Here is a 21,616-nt window from a genome sequence, read left to right as displayed (position 1 = left end):
ATTTGGTGCCAGATGGCACCGTTAATGCATCTCCCCACTTAATCCACCCTCTGAGGTGGGTTGTGTGATGAGGTCCCATTTGATGGATGAAGACAATGAGGCTGGGGAGGATGAGCAATCTGCCCAAGGGGTGGAGCCAGGATTTGAACTCAGGCGGCCTCACTCCCCACCCTACCCAGTTAATCCCTGCAGCGTCACCAGCTGCTGTGTTCTTAGGTGACATCCGGGTGCTGAGCACTGTGGGACAAGGGCTCTTCCATGCATAATTTTTGTCAGTCCCTTCAAAGACCTCCTGGGGTCAATACTAGGGTTATCCCCATTTTACAGGTAAAGAAACTGAGATTTTAAAGGCAAGGTGATTTGCTGAGGTCAACTGCTTAGTAAGGGAGCAGACCTGGGACTATACTCAGGCTGCCTGTCTCCGGAGCAGGTAGGCTTTGCCGATGGTTCATTCACCCCCATGGCCTGGCACCAGGCTGGCCCAGCTCAGAGCAGGTTTCTAGGCAACACTGGGGAGCAGAACACACTTTTTCTTGAAGCGCAGTCTAATGGGGGAAGCTGATGTGGTCCCAGACACTGACGTGAGACTGAGGCCCATGGGATAAAGAGCTTACAGTAGACAAATAATGCCCCCCAAAGACATCCAGGCCCCAACCCCCAAAACCAATGAATCTGTTACCTTACCAGCAGGAGGGACTTTGCAGGTGCGGCCAAATGAAGGCTCTTGAGATGGGGAAGGTTACCCTGGATTATCTGGATGGTTCCTGTGTCATCACAAGGGTCCCTGTAAGAGGGAGGCAAGAAGGTCAGTGTCAGAGAGAGAAAATGTGATGAAAAAAACAGATCGGGGGCGCCTGGGTGGCTCAGTTGGTTGGGCAACTGCCTTCGGCTTGGGTCATGGTCCCGGGGTCCTGCGATTGAGTCCTGTGTCGGGCTGTCCCTGCTCTCTGGGGAGCCTGCTTTTCCATCTCCCTCTGCTGCTCCCCCTGCCTGTGCTCTCTGTCAAATGAATAAATGAAATCTTAAAAAAAAAAAAAAAAAAAAAAAAAAGGTCAAGGTGATGCAGGACCACAAGCCCAGGATGCAGCAGCTTCTGGAAGCTAGAAGAGGCGAGGAAAGAGCCTCCAGAAAGAATGCACCTCTGACAACCCATACTAGACTTCTGACCTCCAGAATTGTAAGGTAATAAACTTGCTGCAGCCACTGAACTGTGGCCATTTGTTATAGCGGCCACAGGAGACTCATACAGAGCTCAACTTGGCTGAGGAGAAAGGGAGGGGAGGGCTTCCTGGAGGAGGCAGCATGCAGCCGAGTGGCTGCCTGAAGAACCCCAAAGCTCAGGCCTCCATGAAGTTCTTTGGGTTGTTCCTAGGTCTACACTTGCCATGTGGCGACTAACATTTACACTTCAGTTCGTTAAAATGAAAGACAATTTTGAACTCAACGCTTCAGTCACGCTAGGGCCGGTTTTAAGTGCTCAACAGGCTGGGGAGACCAGGGACCTTAGTGGATGGCACGGACAGCGCCATACAATCCCGATATCCAGTTGCATCAAGTGAGGCTCAGAGAGGGTGAGACCTGGGGGCAACCTGGCACTCAGTCCCCGGAGCTAACCTCATCCTCAGCCTTGTCTCAATGACTGACTGCCCCCACCCTGGGCCCAACCCTTTTTTTTTTTAACTGGACCACAAATCACTCACCCGCTGTAAGGACTCGCGACCTTTAGCATCACTGAGAACAGTTTATTTTGACCTCCTTGTCCCTCGGCCTTAAACGCCGGGTGCGCCACAAGGAGGGTGGAGGAGAGGCCTTGGTTAATCAAAGGTTTTTCTTCACAGAATGACTCATTACAGACCCGGAGCATTTGTGGTTTAGACTGAGGAATGCCACACGTTCTGGTGATGGACCGCGGGCCCCTCGAGCCCCCAGATCCATCCTCTTTATTCACTGGCACACGGGGCACTAGGAAAATCTCTACCAACGGGGCCAGGATGACCAGATAAAGACGTTAGGGTAACACGGTTCCATTTCTAAGGTAACGTCCACCACTTACAAGGAATTCTCTAAGAGTCACTGAGTGACATACATAATGAGTTATAATGAGTACAATCAACTCTTTCACACTTTCAGCCGAAGGCAGCTACAAAGAGTTTCAGAGAAACTCTTTTGGTTGCAATTTCTACATTTCATACAATGAAAATAAGAACACAGTAGTTTCTATTGACTGACTGTGTGGCTGGGTCCCTGGGAAACACTCCACAAACACTCATTTCTCCCAGCAACCTCTGGGGCAGGGAGCATTTCACCCTCCATTTTACAGATGAGCAAACTGAGACTCAAGGACTGATGAGGAAGCCCACGCTCTTCCTTCCTTCTGAGAAGAACCAGTGTGTATGCAAGAGAAGCCAGGCAAGTTCAAGAAACACTGCGTAACTGAAAGCACAAAATGAAAGAGACTGAGTTGCTGACCATACGAATGTCAGAGGGCCCAAGAGTTTCTCAAGGAGGGTGCAGAACACACCTTCACCTTCAACTGCTTCTGCACACAGCCTTGGATGCAGAGGGCTGCCTACAGAAGGTGCCTGCAATTCTCTGGCTCAGGGCTTGGTTTCTGGTCACGGGGGCTCACCTGGCCAGCAGGCAGCACAGCCCGGAAGTGCCAGCAAGTCAATGCCCGCCTCCGAAAGACAGCCCCCCACCAAGGACCGAGGGAACAGGTGTATCAATACCCCAGCTCCCTCCCTTCTCTGGGGGGAAAACTCTGAGATTCTGTAGTCTTGATCACATGCCCTGTGTGAGGCTCCTTGCCTTTCCTGTCTCATCTCCACAGGTATCCCCCCCAAAGAACCACAATCATGCTCACACCCCTGCCTCAGCGGGGAACCCAACCCCAGAAGCACCCAACGGTGTTCAGCATCCCTGCCTTGCCCGGTGGTGGCCAATGGTAACAGGAACAGCACCCCCACCCCAACCAAATTGCCAAGCACTCCCTAGGTGCTTGGGAAAAAACTCGGAAGTGATTTCCTTCCTGGATCATTAAACCATGGCACCTTACCAAACACGGAGTCCAGAAATGAGAAGAGCCTGCTTGATTTTTAGCACAGGAAAATGGGAAAGAGGTGATCCCAGGTGTGTCTGTGCCAGAGAGGAGAATGATTTTCCTAACCCAGAGGTGGGATACAAGCCAGTCAGAATTCCAACTAGAACCCGGTGTTCCTGATTCATAATGTAATTTTTATGTATATATAAAAACTTATATATAAAACTATATATAAGTATGCATTGCTTATATATATTATATATAATATAGTGGCATATGTTACTATATGCATTATATGCTTTTATAATATACAAGCCTGTACTTATTTATATGACACAGAAATTGCTTTGGCCCAAGGGTTCTATAAATGAAGGTTCTCCCAGCTACAGGAATCCTGTGTTACCTGTCCACAGGATGACACAGCAGGCATGATCTGAAAACTATCAGCCACTTGGACCTGCAATCTGGTTGGCTGGTTGGCTGGTTTTTAAGGACAGAAGGCTTAAACGACCACTTCACAATACACAAATACACATGTGAACACACACACACACACACAGAAAAAGGTCTCCAAATGACCAGTAAGCACATGAGAAGATGCTCATCTTCACTGACCATTGGGGAAGCAAAACCATACAATGAAATACTATCCCACATCTACCATAACGGCTAAAATGACAAGACTGACATTAGCAAGCGCTTTCAAGGATGCAGAAGTGGAACCAGTTTTAAACTGGCACAAACACTTTGGTAGAGTCCACCAAAGCCGATCTGCACCTAACCCCCTGCTGGGTACACACCCAACAGAAATGAGCACCCGGTCCACAGAGGACGCATACACGGATGCTCACAGCTGCTTCATTCATAATATCCCAAACCTGGAAACCACCTAACTGTCCATCCACAGTAGACTGGATAAATAAACTCTGGCATATTCATAGAGTGGAATATAATACAGCAATGAAAAAAACCCACATACTACTGTGACATGCAGAACATGGATAAATATCACAGACATTATGGTGAGCAAAACAAGCAGAAGCTGAAAGGGTATGTGTGACCCAGTGCACTTATATGAAGTTCAGGAAATATGCAAAGCCTCCCCACGGCGACTGAAGGGAGAACAGCAAAAATAACCTTTGAGGATTGTTGACTAAAAGGGGTATAAGGGAGCATTCTGGGGGCCCAGAAACTTCTATATCTTGATAGGAGTGGTGGTTACAAGTTATAAACATGTAAACATGTATCCAGTTTAAATATAAGTTATGCCTAAGAAAACAAAGCCTAAAACTTCCAGGGGCCTGCAGGTGCTCACCAAATAAAGCCACACCCCTCACCACAGCTCTGCGCAATCTGCCCCTGTACACCCCCAGAGACTTCATCTCTTGCCAACTCCTCCCCACCTTCTCTCCTGGCTCTAAACTCACTCATTCTAGAAACAGTTTGCTTTGACTTGGAGGGAATCAGGATCTAGAAAGAAAGCCACCCTCCGAAGGGAAAGAGACCCGCGGGGATTTACCGATCACCTTCCCTTCTTCCTGAGTGCTGTCAGTACCCACATGCGCAAACAGAGAAACAGCTTCCTGATAAGATGCCCCTTCCTCCAGGAAGCCTTCCCCGACACTCCCACCCCCGCCCCAGATAGGATTCCCACAACTCTCTGCTTCTTTGTGACATTGACCTCTCTGTTTTAAGCCTGTTTATTTGTCTGCCTTGCCCCCTGAGGGCAAAGATCCGTCTGTTGCGCTCCCTGTTTTATCACCAGAGCCTAGCAAGGCGCCTGGCACAAATAGGTACACGATAAATATTTGCTGAAACACATGGATGTCTGAATGAGAAAATGAGTGATTTGAGGGAGAATAAGAATGCGATGGAGTAAACAGTGATCCTGTGCAACCACCTTGGTGTACAGAAGGTGAAATTTGGGCCCAGAGAGGGTAAGCGGCTTATATAAAGTCACACAGCCAGTTAGGGACATATCCAGCAGAGAACCTCCAGGAGACATTGTTGTACCCTCCTGCTACCAGATCCCCTCTCCTGGTGCTGCACCCTTCCCCCATCTACTGTGAGGGTGGTCTGCTAACAGTTCAAGGTACGCCCTTGTCCAGGGCCATCCTCCAACAGGCTGGCCCATGACCCCCATCCCTGCCTGTAAGCCCCCCACGAACCAGGGCATCCATAAGCCAATGACAGACTTAAATGGGACACACAAGGCTGCTTACCCTTGCCTCCAGGCAGGATTTGTTCTGTGGCTCCAGAGCTCCCCGGGGGAACCAGGCTAAAGCTAAACCTGGCTGAGATCATACCCCCCTCTTCTGCCCCCTCCTGCCTCGCTCACTCCCTCCTTCTGGGAGCTCAGCCCCAGTCAATGCACACTTCCAGCTCTGCTTCTTGGGACCCCTACCTGAGACAGAGCCCAAGGCTCTGCCTGGTGTCCAGGAGAAGGACACCAGAGATGACCTCCAGACATGCCAGGAGCCCAGCCGTAAAGAGAGGCGACATCCATAAGGTAGGTGTGTGTGCGTGCACGCATGCGCCAGGGTGCAGGAGAGGCTCTACCCTCACCTCCCAAAGCCCTTTATTCTTATCTCTAGAAGATACGCAGAAGGACCCCATCCGGACATCCTTGCTTTCCAGCCACCAAGAGCAAAGCTCTAAAATGTCTTAGAATCTAGAGAGTGCCCTCCACCAAGATATCCTGCCCAAACTTCAGCTCCTAGAACAGCCACCTGGGCCACGGGGAGGGGGGGGGAGGATTCCCCATGAGTCATTGTGAGCCCCTCCCCAGAAGCCAACTTACCAGACCAGGTTACAGAAAACACTATACAATCTCCTAAATTCGGATAAACACCACCTGCTCTCCGTTCTCCCAGACCCTACTTTGCCCAGCGTAATCACCAGTTATTAAGAGCTCAGAGGGTGCCGTGTTTGGGGGATAGCATGCAGGACTGGCGGCCAGGAGCTCCCCGGTCTCCTTGCCCTGTCTGTGGCCTTTTGTATGACCGTTCAGAGCTGGACTTCCGGAGTCAACCAGCTCGGCATCCAATCGCATCTCAACCTCTACTAGCTGTGTGACCCTGGGCCAGTCGCTACACTTCTCTGAGCCTCGGCTTCCTCACCTATAAAATGCAACCGAGGGTATGTACTCCACATGCTTTTGTGGGGATTAATTGAGATTACACGTGCAAAGTGCTTATTTGCACAATGTCTGTGGTCACCACATGTGTCAACGACTGTCCTCATCCACAGTATTAAAATTACTCATTTAGGGGCGCCTGGGTGGCTCAGTAGTTAAGCGTCTGCCTTCGGCTCAGGTCATGATCCCAGGGTCCTGGGATCGAGCCCCGCATCGGGCTCCCTGCTCTGCGGGAAGCCTGCTTCTCCCTCTCCCTCCCCCTCCTGCTTGTGTTCCCTCTCTCACTGTGTCTCTCTCCGTCAAATAAATAAATAAAATCTTTAAAAAAAAAAAAATTACTCATTTAGACTGGGACGAGGTGGGAGCCTGCGGAGTTAGACCCCTGGACTTCTGCGCAGGTGCAAGAAAGCAGCGGGAAGCAGGAGGGACAGGCTTTGTGCAATGTCGTGAAAAATACAGGGAAGCAAAGACACCTGGAAAGTGTATACAGCAGGCGCTCCGTATACAGGCACTCTTATCATAGAGCAGAAAGTGAACCCACGAAAAGGACCTCTCTGGGTCAAAGATCGTTTTATGCCCAAAGCGGCCACTTTGTGCAAACAGCCCCAGACCCGGGGCAGAAGCAGGAACCAGTGGTCTCTCCTGGTCACAGCCTCTGAGCACACACTGTGCTTCCCATGAGCCACAGTCGCCCTCTGGCCACGCCATGCCTGCCGGCAGATGCTCCTGGAGCCTCACCCAAATCCGCTCGGCGCAGGTGGACAACTTCCTACGGGTGGTGTGACAACCCAGGGGCGTGTTCGACAGTCTCCCCAAGGTCCCCAGCTGCCCCCAGGGGGAACCTGCTCATTAGCATATCCTAATGGTGTACCACCACCCAAATAAGCCACCTGCCCTTGCAACCCTGACTCCGGCTCTGCTTCTGGGGGAGCCCGACTTAAGACACCCGCATTCCTAGAATCGGACTCATAAGAGATGGGACCTGCTCAGAACACCCGTTCTCCCCTAAGGCGTCTGACACAACGGTGCGACATACCCCATCGTGAAATGGGTCCACAGCCCCTGACTGCTGACCAAGACCATGTGAGGTTCCACTGTTTCCACTGGCTGACTTTTTAAAAGTTGCTCTTCTCACAATTTCTTCAAAGAATGTATTGACCCGGGCGCCTGGGTGGCTCAGTTGGTTAGGCGACTGCCTTCGGCTCAGGTCATGATCCTGGAGTCCCGGGATCGAGTCCCGCATCGGGCTCCCTGCTCGGCGGGGAGTCTGCTTCTCCCTCTGACCTTCCCCCCTTCTCATGTGCTCTCTCTCATTCTCTCTCTCTCAAATAAATAAATAAAATCTTTAAAAAAAAAAAAAAAAAGAAGAATGTATTGACCCAATATGAACCAGACCCACTGCTTGGTGATGGGGCCACAGTGAAGAACTCAAAAGTCGGGGTCACCATTTACACAGAGTCTGGAGTTAGGAAGTAAAAAGGACAGGGAATGGGGAAGCCAACAGCCCAGGACAAAGATGGCAGCATGTGGCAAGGGAGGTGATGGGAATGGGGTCTCTGATGGCAATCACAGTTGGCCTAGGTGATCAAAAAAGGCTTCCTGGAGGAGGTGACATTTCAGCAGCATGATCTAAAGGACCAGAGGGAGCCAGCCAAGGGAAGACCAAGAGGTCCAGAGTCAGAAAAGAGCTCAGGAACAGAAATTTCTGCTAGCAGGGCTAGGGCGGAGTGGGAGAAAGTGGCACGGCCTGAGTCTGGAGAAGGGGGTGTGGGCAGATCTTGTAAGGCTCTGAAGCTGCCAGGGGAGTGCATTTGGGGCTCTCGCAGAATCACCTTCCTCTCCCTGCCTCCCCTGCACTCGGATCTGCTTTCCCGAGTGGGAGAGGGTGGAGTTGCCTTCTGCCTGCCAGGAGCCTCCCCAAGTGCCCCAGTCCCGGGGGGAGGGCGTCTCATATGTCACATCCTCCATCCTGGGCGTCGGGTGAGAACGGCTGGCTTCAAGCCAGGGAGAGGGAGAGGCCGGGAGAGCCGCTTCGAGACCAGCACCTGGCAAGGGGGCGTCTGAGCTGGAGGCAGAGTTGCCTGGAGCAGCTCCCAGCACACACGCTCAAATTCAAAACGCTGCCTTTGGGAACGCGGCCCAGCCTCTTGTCTTCCTCAGCCTCGGCTTCCTCACCTGTCACAGGGGCTAATGAACCTGTCTACTTCCAAAAGCAGCTGAGAGATTTGCTGAGAACATTCGTGTAAAAGCGCCTGGCACCGTTCACACACTGCTCCCATGTTTACTGCTCTCCCACCGTGCACCAGGCGCCGGACTGGGAGCCAAGACACAGCTGTGAACAAGACGGGGCCAGCTTGGGCGCAGCAGGGGAGACACGAGTCAGGAATCCCGAAGACGAGATTCTCTGAGCACACGGTTAGGGGCGCCCCTCACCCTGAGATCGTGTCCCCGGCTGAAAGCCCGGAGCCTACGGCCACGACATGAACCCTGCGGGCTAGGACTCCTGCCTCCCGGCAGAGACCCGAGCACGGGCACCCTTAGCGAGTCCAGCTCTTTAGGGGTGCACCCCTCAGTTGTGTCAGGGTCCCAGGCCCGGCCCCTGCCCCCACCCCACTGGCAATACCCCTAAAGCCCAAAGACGGCCTCTCAGGAGATCAGCGGCGGGCGCGGTCAGTTATGCCCAGGGTGACGTCTGCCATGCGGGCATGAATCACGTCCTGCCGGCTCCGGAGAAGGGGAGGGCCCACCAGACGCACGTCTGAGAACGCTGATGCGGTGTGGCCAGGCCAAGCGGGGGACGGGAGGAAATGGGAGCGGGCAAGAGGAGGCAGGGCAGACCCGGGTCCCGACCTCCCCACGCCGGTGGAAGGAACCACCCCACCGCCAGGCTCGCCGTGCTTGTCCCCAGCTCTCACGTCAGCTCTGGACAGAGGTTACCGCCTGGACTCCTCACCATTACCCAGTGACTACAGGTGACTGTTGAGAAAGCAGGAAACTGAGACTTACAGAGATCAACTGCCTTGTCCAAGACCACGCATCTTGCCAAATTCCAGAGGCCAAAAGGCTGAGTCACCGGCAGGAATAAAGAGAGGGGTCAATCCTGAAAACACGGAGGGATGGGTCCCCAAAGCCAGCCTGAGAGACAGGCCCTGCCTGGGCCAGCCCTGCAGCAAGGCGGTGTGACCGAATGGCCAAGGGGAGGCCTGTGGTCCTGGCTTGTGACTTCAGCTGTGTGTCCTGAGCCTCAGTTTCCCCACCTGGGCAGAAAAGGGCCCAGCACGGTGCCTGGTAGCGCCACTGAGCCCCGGGCCCTTCCCACAGGGGAGGAGGTAAGAGCCGGCATCCAGGCTACCACAGAAGTCCGAGGCCAGCATACCTGACGTTGCCCCCCCAAGGCCGAGTCACCACAGGGCCGCTGCGACTCCACCCCCTCAAGGAAGGGCAAGGCCAGGGTGTGAGCCACGCCTGCTGACACCAGAGGTGGCCCGTGCACCCTGGGGCCAGGCTGGAGGCCGCAGTCCCGCAGGCTCAGCCTGATGCGCCCCCCCCCCCAACGCTGCACCTGTCCCGCACACGTGAACGGGTGGGCCTGTTCAAGTTTCCAGGTGGTTGGGGGGCTACCAGATGCCTGTGTATATTAGGAGGGCGAACCAGGCTGTGTGGGGGATGCCTGGGGACAAGGCTGGTGCGGCAGTGAGCGGCATAAAGCTTCACTGGTCAGCTGTGCCTGGGCAGGCGGGGAGCAGTGTGCGGGGCGGCAGTGGGTCTGTGTGTCCTGATGGGTGTGCAGGAAGGGGAGGGGGTGGGTGGGGGGAGGGGCAGTCGTGGGGGCTTGCCAGCTAGGTATGCAGTTGTGGGTCTGAGTGTTTGTGTGCCCAGAGAGAGGTGTGTGTGTGTGTGTGTGTGTGTGTGTGTGAGTGGTCATGTGATGGGGCAGGGCTGTAGTTAAGAGCATGGACTCTGGAACCATCCTGCCTGGGTTTATATCCTGTGTGATCCTGGGCAAATTACGATACCTCTCTGTGCCCAGCTGCCTCATCTGTAATATAAGGATAATAATAGCACCTCTGAGGATGAAATGAGTCTATTCCTGAAAAGCACTAGCACAGTGCCTGGCACTAAATGTTCAACCAAGAGCACCTCTTATTATGACTGAGGCGACAATGACATCTCTGGGTCTCCATGGTAACCGCCATGATCATGTGGGGCCATATGTGTGTGGTATGTCAAGGGAGGATCGGATGAGGCGTCATGTGTCTGTGGGGGTCACCTCCATCTTTACCTCATGCTCGGGGGGCCAAAATAAAAACGTATTTCCTACCCCTATCATAAAATGTATTCACCCCCAAATCAACCAATTAAAAGCCAAAAAAAGAAGCCAAGGCGCCACGTTTACAGCTCAAGAATGACCATGTGGGAAGCATGACACTAATAGTCTCCCTGCCCCCCCCACCAGATCCTCCAGAGGCAGCAAGGAATGGCATGCAGTAGCACCCCTGTCCTCAGGTGCCTCACAGTCAGGGGTGGGGGCATACAGGCAGACCTCAAAGAGAAAAAAACCCAAGACAGGTGTCAATACAAACTGATGAGAGGGAAAGAAGCACATCAAGAAGGTCCAATAGAGAGCGCGACCGCAGGAACAGCCTATGCAAAGGTCCTGAGGCGGGAGGCCCTTGGGGGAACCGAAAGTTCACAGCACCCCAGGGCCAGAGGGTACCAGGTGCATGAGCCTCTAGAGATAGAAGAAATGTGAAATAATCTAAATGTCCAGCCCCTGGGGATTGGTTAAGCAGACTATAGTATTCGACTGCAACAATTTTATGCACTTGTCCCAAATGAAATTTACAGACACTGGTTATGGGAGAAACCAGTTCATGGCATCATGGTAAGTGAAAAATAGAAAGCTGCAAAGCTGTATAGATCTGGGGTTTTCCAAAAACAAAAAAAAGTAATAATAATAATCATAATAATAGTAGTAATTATAACCAGCACAATCCATTTATATGAGAAACAAATGCGCCCTCAAAAATACAAAAATCCCCCTGCCAAAATTTCACGGCCCTTGTCCCAATGGCGATGGGCTCCTGGATATTATTTCTTCTTCCTGCTCTTTGGCATTTACAATGTTCTATCCGAAAAAATTTTTTAATGTTTAGCAAAGAGTGAGAAAAGTTCCCTGCCACCTCCTGTCCAGATAGCAAAATCCCAACGAGGTTTCTGGAGCTGTGCTTTTCTGAGGACAGCCCTTTTTTTGTTCAAATCTCAAATAAACCCGTTTGGCAGAGGGCCCTGGCGGGTGGTCATTCACCCTGCGCACCCTCCCAGCACCAACACCGCAGCTAGGACAACAGCAAGGGTTTTCACAGGGGGCCCCGTGGGCAGGGGGGCTCTGGAACTCTTTCTAAGCCTCGGGAACTCATCCCAAATAGTTTCTTCTCCACCCAGGGACCCTCCCTTTCCTGTGGCTCAGGGTCAGCCCTCCTCCCACACTCTTGCCTTGGGCCAGTGCATCCCCCAAGAGCCCTGACCAGCCCTGAATTCCTGGGGCCTGGGAGCCCAGAATCTTCCATCTTAAAGACCACACAGTCCAAATTACAAGGAGACTGAGCTCTGAGAGGGGACGTGAGTTTCCCAGGGACATGGATGGTCCCTCACGAGGACCATTCATCTAACATATATGCATTAATTAAGCACCTACTATGTGCTGGACACAGCTCTAACCACTGGGGATATAGCCACAGGGTTATGTGATAAGATTCAGGGGTTGGGGGAGCAACTCTAGCCTGGGGTGGTGGGGCGGGGGGGAAATGAGAAGGACTCTCTGAGGAGGTGACAACTGAGCTAAGATCTAAATGAGCTTGCCATGCAAACAGCCAGGGAAAGAGTGTTCCAGAAAGAGGGCCCGGGAGGGAGGGCCAGGTAAGAAAGGTCATTTTGAAAATCAGTGTCAGGCAGAGCCTCTCCAGAAAGGAGCATGGGTCCACTCCTATGTGGGACAGAAAGTCACTAGAGGACTTTAGTGACCCTTCTAGAAGCTCCCTCAGGGCACCCAGTGGAGAATAAATTATGGAGGGCAAGAGTGGAGGCCGGGGACCAAAAAGTAGCAGCCTGCGGCCTCCTGGGTGGGAGATGGGGGGTGGTCTGGACCCAGTAGGTGACAGGGGGGATAAAGAGGAAAGACAGTGTGACTTGAGACCATCCACATACAAGGGAGGAAGAGCATAAACCCCACCCCCAACATGAAGTCAGGGGGAATCACAGCCAAAGGGATCCCAGAAAAACATCATTTCAACCCACCCCCACCAATGCAGAAGCAGTGAGCATGCTGGGCCTACTAATCCAACACCAGCCCAAAGTGCAGGGAGTCAGAGAGACCTGGGTTCAAATCCCAATTCTACGCTTACTAGTTGCAAGGCCTTATAAGTCAATTCCCCTCCCCGAGCCTCAGTTTTCTTGCCTGTGGAATGCGGAGAATGATGCCAAAACCAGCCGGACCTGGAAGGCCCCAGCACAGTACCCAGTGCGGAGTGGCTCCCTTCCTCTTTACTTCTGTCTTCGGGTCTGATGCCTGCCTGCAATGCCCATTTGAGTTCAATCGCCCCGAAGACTAGTTTTGAAGAACTGCCATGAATAGTGACTTTCTTCCCAAAGGATCACATGAAGCAGGAATGAGAAACCTTTCCATTGAGGGGGTTTGGAACAGAGATACCCTAAAAATAACAAGCGCACTACCAATTCTGGGACTGGAGCTGCGGCGGGGGTCTCGACTGTCCTGGGACCCACAGACGGGACCGGGCTGGGCAGGGCAGGGCCAGCCGTGCATATCCCCCTCCTGCCCTGGGCGAGTGGAGCGAAGACGAACACGACTCAGGGTTCAGAGGCTGTGAGGTCAGGCTCAGATTCAGGCTCAGCTTCAGAAAAAAATCACTCCCCCGCCCCGTGCCTCCGTTTCCCCACTTGTAAAGCAGAGAGAAGGAGCCCAGCCCTGCGGGAGTCTGGAAGCTCGGCTGCTGGGGAATGCCTGCACAGGCCGGGGGCCCCGTGCCCATCCCCGGAAGCAGGATCCCTCCACCGTGCGCGGAAAGGCACCTCTGCGGATGGACTTGTGTTAAAGATCTAGAGAGGCGAGGAAGACTCTGGATGATCTGGGTGGGCCCTAAATGCAATCATGCGTGTCCCTGTAAGAGGAGACCTACCTACAGGAAAGGCCAAATGACAGCCTCCACAGAGACACTGGAAGGTGCTGAGCTGTTGGCTCTGCAGATGGAGGAAGGCCAGGGGGTGGGGGGGAAAGGGGGCAGCTTCTAGAAGCTGGAACGGGCAAGGAAATGGACGCTCCCCCAGAGCCTCTGGAGGTGGCCGATTTCTACTCAGTGAAACTGACTGCGAACTCCTGACCTCCAGAACTATGGCAGAATCAACTTCTGTTGTTTTGAGCCACGATTCATGGCGGTTTGTTACAACAACCCAGAGGCCTTCACAACATGCCAAGCCAGAAGGACTGGATCAATATTTATAGCCAGATGTGGTGCTGGGCTAAATGAGGATTTCTGCAGGTGGAGCCCAGACGCGGGTAGATTTTAAGAACTCCCAAGAGAGATGTCAGGGTTCATGCAGGGGTGAGAAGCACGAGTCTGGGAGCTGCGGGGGCTCAAAGGCACAGCCACCCCATACACAGGCTCCCCAGGCTCCTTCCCGGAACTGTGGCCACCTGTCACTCACAGGCCTCCCGCCAGGACCCTGCGCACTTGAGGGCAGGGGTCCCGCTCGTCACCCTTAACTCATCAACGTTAGGTAACAACCAAGCCCCGTGGATACAAAAGTGAACAAGACACAGGCCCAACACAGACCAAGGAGGAAGGCCAGTGGCAGGCCCTGAGCACTAGACCCCCGGGGAGGGGGGGGGCGTCTGCCTGGGGGCTCCGGGAGACCAGAGGAGGTAGGACCAGAAGCTGCTGGAGGGAAGTGTCTGCAGGGGAGACACCTGAGCTAGGTCTTGAAGGAGACCCAAAATCCCACTGCAGGGGTCTGCCATCCCCAACCCTGTAGCTCCAACCACTTCCAAAAGCCCTAAAGGCTCTGCCCGAGGGCTTCCCTCTACCCTGGGGGCTGGGGTGCCAGACAGGCCAGACGCGGCCAGGAGCTAACCCCCCAGAAGCGGAGTATACATACCCCAGCTCCCCCGCACCCTCAGGGTGATGACTGAGGTGCCCATTCGACACGGTCCCCGGAGGTCCCCCGTGGCGCTGAGGCCCTGTTGCCCACAGAGGTGACCTGCTGATGAACACACCCAGCAGCGGCCTCTTTCCCCACCCTGTCCGGCTTCCCAAGCCCTGGGCAGCCTTTCCTGGGCCCACCGCCCACACACAGCATAGGCAATGGAATCAGCAATGGAATCACTGTGCCTGGGTCTGCTCTGGGGAAGCCCAAGGCCAAGCAGATGATGTATTCCACGCGGAAGACAAAACGTGAGGAGAGGCCCATGGCACGAGAGAAGGACGTCAGAGTGATCACCCACAGCCCCGCTGCCGCCACCACGAGCAACCCCACGTGTCGGGCGCTGCTTTCAGCAAGACACCTCGTCCTCCCGTTACTAAAGGAAGGTGCTATCACCACCCTCGTTTACTTTCAATCAGGGCAAGTGAGCTCAGAGAGGGGAAGTCTTCATAAAAATCTAAAACGGCCTCACCGCTCTCCCCTTCGCTCATTAGACTTCAGCCACACACACTTTCCTGTTCGTTGTACACGCCACCACCACCCGCCTTCCCCCCTGGAAACTGCCTACCCCAGGACCTTTGCCCTTGCTGTTCCCACAGCCTGCAGCAAGGGCCTGCCTCCTCCACCTTCAGTTCTCTGCTTAAAAATCGGAATGATTTTGGGCGCCTGGGTGGCTCAGATGGTTAAGCGTCTGCCTTCAGCTCGGGTCATGATCTCAGGGTCCTGGGATCGAGTCCCGCATCGGGCTCCCTGCTCCTTGGGAGCCTGCTTCTCCCTCTGCCTTTCTCTCTCGCTCTGTCTCTCATGAATAAAAAAAAAAATTCTTTAAAAAAAAAAAATCAGAATGATTTTTAAATCATTGGGGGAAAAAAAATTGAAAGGAGACTACTTCGTGACACATAAAAATTCTATGAAAATCAAATTTCAGTGTCCATAAAGAAAATGGGAGTGGAGCAAGCACTCAGTTACATATTGTGCCTGGCTACTCAGGCAGTAAATGGCAGTCAGTTGTGATGGGGCTCTTCTGGTCCAAAAACCCAAAAATATTTACTATCTGGTCCTTCACAGGAGAAGCTGGTCGACCCCTACCCTAGGGTGTGGGGCCTTGTCTGTCATTCCCATGGATGAGTCCCTGGGGCCTGAAAAGGGCTAGGCCCAAGCAGATGCACAAAGAAGGAGTGGATGATTAACATAAGGCCCCACCCCCAAGAGGGAGTTGCACATCACCTAGGATGGCAATGGGTGGATGGATGAATGAATAAATGAATGAATGAATGAAATGAATATATGTACCTCAATGGGAAGTCACAGGCATCATCCCTGTGGCCCAAAGTCCCTCCATGGAGTTGCAAACCAGATTCTGACATCCCCTGGGCGGGCGTCCCTCCAACAGCACCAGCCTGGCCTTGACATTCTGTGGGCCTAGAACTCTAAAGAGAGGACGTGATTCATTCCACAGAGCCTTTTCACCAGGAGAGGAAGGAAACCAGCCCTCAGATCCGGAACCAAATTTAACTTCTCTGCTCCACAACCCCCACCCCCAAACACGCAAACACACAGAGCATCTCTCCACCTTGCTGGGGAAGGGGTCCATCTCAGCAGCCAGGGGTGGGGGAGGTCATCAGCAATTACTGGGTCAGCTTTCTCCTGAAGGAGCACCCCACCGCTCTCTCAAAACACAGTTGGAGAAAAATCCTCAACGGAAAGAGGGTATTCCAGAGTAATTCCTCCCTCCTCCTGGCTCTCAGCACTGAGACAAAGGGGGAGTTAAAAAAAAAAACAAAAACAAGAGACTAAGCAGGAAATAAGGGCCTTGCCCTGCACAGGGGATTTCTGATCCAGCAAATAAGCATCCTTATTAGCATCCTCAGTACCTGGGAGACAGTGCCTGATTTATGTGTCACGTCCCAGTGGGGGGACATTGATATATTCACTCTGTGGAATGTTACATCTGAAACAGATATGTATTTTTATTTCCCGTGAAAAAGAAAGTTCTTTTCCATGCCAATACACATCCCCAAAGTCAGAGAAACATCAGCCCAAAGGTTCTGGAACGGTCACAATTATCCTGCCATGCCCTTTGGGCCTTGGCCCGAGATTTTATCACAACCCTCCCAAATGCTCTCCAGTGGACACATCAGTGTTTACTGTTCTTCGCCTGCTTTTTCTCCTGCGGAGCTCCATTCTGAGTGAGGAGGATCATAGCAACTCAGAGATACAAGGGAATTAATTCCATACTCACTAAGTTGCTAAGGCTACTTTATTACCAGCCCGCAGCTAAACCTTCTCTTGGCTGGGCAAATAATTCAGCCCAGGCAGGAGTGTGTGTATAAAAGCAGTGTTCCCTGTTCCAGGGCATGGTCCCTGCCCCAGAATCCCAGCTGTCTTTCAAGGACCAGGGACCGTCGCATCCACATGTGGTGAGCATTCACAAGACAGAAAGCGCTGGCAAGGACCCCGAGTGCTCTTCATCCTAGCTGTGTGACCCTGGAAAATCTGCTTGCCCTCTCTGAGTCTCCGTTTCCTCCGGAGTATTAGTCCTGCCCTAGCTACCTGCCAGGAGGTAAATGTGCTCAGGGGTAAGCTTTAGAGCACGCACACCGTCAGTCACTGCCATGCACCTTCCCAGGCTGAAGTCAGATGAACTTTTCCCAAAGAGAATCCAATCACATCGTGCCCCCTTGCCTGGATCTTCAGAGGGGCTCAGAATTAAATCCATCCCCTTTCCATGGCTCTGTGCCTGGCCCCCCAGTCTCTCTGCCCTCAGCCCCCAACACTCCCTTTGCCACTCTGCTCCCGTCACAATGGCCTCTGCCGTACTTGCACGGGAAAGCCTTCGCACATGCTGTTCCCTCAGCCTGGAAGGACACTCTCTCCCCTCCCCCTCACCCCCGCCAAACACACATCCTTTAGGTCTCAGTCTTAACGGCCCTTCCTCAGTGTGGTGGGTTGAATAGTGAGTATCCTCCCCCAAATTCATGTGCACCTGGAATCTTAGAAGATGACCTTACTTGGCCTTTGCATATCTAATCAGCTCTTTACTGAGGTCACACTGGATTGGGGGGAACCCTAATCCAATGACTGGTGTCCTTTGAAGAAAAGAAGAGACAGATATACAGATAGGAGCCAAGACGCACCGAGAATTGCTAGAAGCCACCAGAAGCTGCAAGAAAGAAAGGTCTTCCCCTAGAGCCCTGGAGGGAGTGCAGCCCTGCCAACACCTTGATTTTGGACTCTGAGCCTTCAGAGTGTGAGAGAATAAATGTCTCTGTTCTAAGCCACCCAGAAAAGCCGGAGCCAAGCCCTCTGAGAAACTACCTCCACCAGACTTTCTTGAAAGCATCCTGCTCCTCTCCCCCCACCCCTGTAAGGTTCTGCCCCCTCCCCCCACCAGCCCATAAACTCCTAGAGAGAAGGGATGCTGCCTGCAGCAAACAGCTTGGCTCCTGGACCACAGCAACCAACCAGTGGTACTTCCCAAATGAATTCATTTGACAGACGCACCAAGGGAAGCTCAGAGATCAAGGGACTCACTCAAGGTCACATGTCAAGAAGAGGCAGGGACCAGCACCCAGACCACAGGCCTCCATGCCGGGGATCCCAGGAACCAGGACGCTGATGCCCACCCCACGGGGACTTGGGCCCTGCAGGAGACGCTCTCTCTCCCTCCTGACTCCCAGCAGCCAGGCCCGCGCCCTCTGGGCCCCGCGCCGGACCAAGAGCCTCACCTCCTCGGCAGGGCCCTGTCTCAGCTCAGTGAACCTGTAGATAAACGCTTTGAACCTCTGAGGTTCTGGGGCCACCGTGGGGCAAGGGATGCCCCGGACTCAGGCTGCCCCAACAGCCACAGGTCAGTGCCGGCGATGACCAGGCAAGAGAGCGGGCCTGGCCCACTGGGACCCCCACTCGCTGCCTCCCACCCCCAGGCTCCTGCCTCACACCCTCACTGCCCGACTCTGCATTTATGAAGCTTGACAGGCACACGGTCCCAGGGCTGGACGTGACATAGCACTGACTCATGGAGGACAAGTAGGTCCGGCCGGGAGAAAGTCTCTAGTGGGTCTCGGCTGTACTTAATGCTGGTGCAATACTTTTCAGTGCAAGGCCCCCCGCTCCAAGCCCATCGGGATGGCAGCATTTATGTACCTGGAACCATGACACGTTTGGTCTCCTTTGCTTGTATTCTTTTTGTTTAAGATTTATTTATTTTAGAGACAGCGAGAGTGAGAGCGAGCAGGAAGGGCAGAGGGAAAGGAAGAGAGAATCTCAAGCAGACTCTGCACTGGCGCAGAGCCGGATGCAGGGCTCGGTCTCTTGACCCCAAGGTCACGACCTGAGCGGAAACCAAGAGCTGGAGGTTTAACTGATTGAGCCACCCAGGTGCCCCTCCTTTGTTTGTATTCTTAAAACAAACTACTGATGGCCAGAGATGCTGGTTTTCTCGATTTATAATATTTTGTACTATTAAAATATTAGGCGAATAATAACGTTGGAGGCACACAGACATGGCAAAATCGGGATGGTGTGTGAATGACAGAGCTTTGAGGGCCTCTGTACGCACTCATTCAGCCACCCACCCATGCATTCACTCGCTCAAGCCAAGATGCAGACACACACACACACACACACGTCCCTTGGGTAGTTCTGGGATAAATCCCTTAGCTGTAGCCAGGGTCAAATAATATGTTACAGGGCCAAGAACCCATAAGAATCACCTGGGTGGGGCACCATGGGGGGATTTCTTTCTTTCTTTTTTTTTTTTTTTTTGAATGAGTTTATTTATGTATTTGAGATAAAGAGAACGAGAGAGAGAGAGAGGGAAGCATGGGGGGAGCAGAGGGAAAGAGAGAAGCAGGCTCCCCACTGAGCAGGGAGCCCAAAGCAGGACTGAATCCCAGGACCCTGAGATCATGACTTGAGCCGAAGGCAGACGCTTAACCACTGAGCCACCCAGGCGCCCTGGGATTTCTTTTTTATTACAAATGCTCAGGCTTCATCCCAGACTTACTGAGTGTGAGCCTCCAGAGGGTGGACCCAGCAGCACCTGGATTTTTTAAAGCTTCCTGGGGGGTTTCTTCGGAGTAGCCAAGCTCCGGGTACTTAGTTGCTGCTTCTTCCCCAGTGAGCCAGGAGCTGGGTCCATGGTGTCTGGAGAGCATCCTGCAAGAATTAAGACCCAGGCCTAATGCATTTCTCCCCAAAACGACACATGCCAGGGCATGCCCTGAGTCCATGAAAAACAGGTTCTTTATTATTTCCAGGCCAGCCCTTTGTGGGGCACTGGGTACATCCTGTTAAAGTTCACCATCGGGTAAAGGAGGTCAAAATATTTCCAGAAAGCACATCATGATGCAACAGACGTTCTAACAGGAACCAAGGCCCAACAAATACAGATCCTAAGAATCTCCCACAAAAACCAGGTGCCAGCCACATCTATTAGGATGGCTGGCATCAAAACCACAGAAAAGGACAAACGTTGGTGGGGACGTGGAGACGCTGGAGTCCGTGTGCATAAAATGGCGGGAACATAAAATGGCGTGGCTGCTGTGTGGACAACAGCATGGCGGTTCCCCCCGGAGAATTAAGAACAGAATTACCATGGGGTCCAGCAATGCCACGTCTGGGTATATACCCAAAAGAACTGAAAGCAAGGTCTCGAAGACACCCAGCTACCTGGGTTCATATTGCAGTTCAACCACGTGCTAGCTAGGTGGCCTTAAGTGAGGTAAGAGGTCTCTCTGTGCCTCAGTTTCCTCATCTGTAAAATGGGTATAAAAACACGGGGCCGTCGGGAGGATGAGGTTCACAGCATGTGTCCCACACACGTTGACAGCTGTATTTCCGCAGTGGTCGTGAATACTACCGTCCCCCCTCCATACCCTGCTGGAGCTCTGAGGTTCTGGAGGACACCCACGTGAAGCATATGTGGGTCCGGGGCGATGAATCTTTGGCCTTGTGGTTTGTGTAGTAACAGGTGCACTTATGAGTAAGAACCAGACTCTGCGCCCCATGTGGGAGGTGCCAAGGTCAAACTCAGTGAGGACAGAGGTTGATGAGGTGCAAAATAAGATGTCCCTGCCCAGAGCCCTCTGCCCTCGGTTCTCTGGTGACGCAGGCCAGCACCCTGCCCTCTCGGGGCTTCAGCGACCTCTGCTCCTCCATCCCCAGCCTCCTGTGAGTCTGAGAGCGAGAAGCCAAGCCCTTGGTCCCAACAGTCAGCACATCCGAACCCTGGGCCCCCCTGCCCGGAACCCCAGGGGTGGGGTGAGGGATGGCGGATGCCCCCAGGTGGCCACAGGGTTAAAGCACCTCTGAAACATTCAGGCCTTCCTGTCCTGACCCACAGGCTCCAATAGGCCAGACTTGGGAACTGCTCCCCAGGAGAAAGTTGGGGGTGGAACCATCTACCATCCACCAGCTAGCCTCACTCAGGCCACAGGCTTCGTTTATCAAGGGCCCAGAGAGGCAGGACACAGAGTCCCTGGCCTCGGGCCAAACATTTTATTCCAAATCCCCAGAGGAGGAGCTCTGTTGGTTTCCCCTTTGTCAAAGAAACACAATCCCGATACTGCAAGGTCATCCAATAAATGCACAGATACGTCTGACGCGCATACTGTGGAATCATTATTATTGTTACACTAATAGTAATCATAGTAACACCTGCCAAAGACACGCCCAGCACCAGGATGGTAAGAACGTCACAGACAGCATGTCCGTCTATCCGGATGACAGCCCGCTAAGAGGCGATTCTACAATCATTCCCATTGTACAAACACGGAAACTGAGGGCGAGGATTGGACTTGCCCAGCGTCACACAAACAGCAAGCGCTGAAGACAAGTCCTTGAACCCAGGCCTGCCTGATACAAGAGCCCACCCGCTCTGCTCCTTCCTCCTCCCCAATGCCATTGCCATGGGTTGAGCTCCTACTACAGGCCCAATCCTTAAACGGCCCTTTGAGGGAGGCACCGCCATCGCACGTGACTTGTCCAGAGGCAAGATTGGAACTCGGGTCTGTCTCTCTGCGGAGCCGTGGTCATCCTCATTGGGCTGTGATTCCAGAGGGTCTGGTCCCATTTCTGCCTCCCTCACCTCTGACTGGCAGGGTCCTCACAAGGCTTTGTCCACCCAGGGCAAGGAAGGCAGTGGGTGGCATTTCTCCTGCAAAGCCCAGCAGACCCAGGCCCAGCCAGATGCAGGTGGCCATGGACCGGGCTGGGGGTGG

General features: G+C 53.2%; 1 protein-coding gene across 2 annotated transcripts in view; it reads right to left on the bottom strand.

The window, feature by feature from the left end:
• The window catches only part of KIAA1671 (KIAA1671 ortholog), a 185,251-nt gene that overhangs the window by 144,098 nt on the left and 19,537 nt on the right, over nucleotides 1–21,616 (bottom strand). Inside the window, exons 2-3 of one of the 2 annotated variants that reach the window (XM_035017236.1) lie at nucleotides 15,687–15,823; nucleotides 680–784 (exon numbers count right to left, since the gene is read on the bottom strand). In XM_035017236.1, the coding sequence (XP_034873127.1) occupies nucleotides 680–784; nucleotides 15,687–15,760 (179 nt within the window). In that variant the 5' untranslated portion in view covers nucleotides 15,761–15,823. Of the gene's footprint in view, nucleotides 1–679; nucleotides 852–15,686; nucleotides 15,824–21,616 lie in introns of those variants that run through there. The other variant, XM_035017237.1, reaches the window with a different exon arrangement.

Source organism: Mirounga leonina, unplaced genomic scaffold, assembly GCF_011800145.1.
Source record: "Mirounga leonina isolate KUSES-001 unplaced genomic scaffold, KU_Mleo_1.0 Mir_171, whole genome shotgun sequence".
In the NCBI taxonomy this organism is placed as follows: domain Eukaryota; kingdom Metazoa; phylum Chordata; class Mammalia; order Carnivora; family Phocidae; genus Mirounga; species Mirounga leonina.
This window is presented reverse-complemented; position numbering and strand designations above follow the sequence as displayed.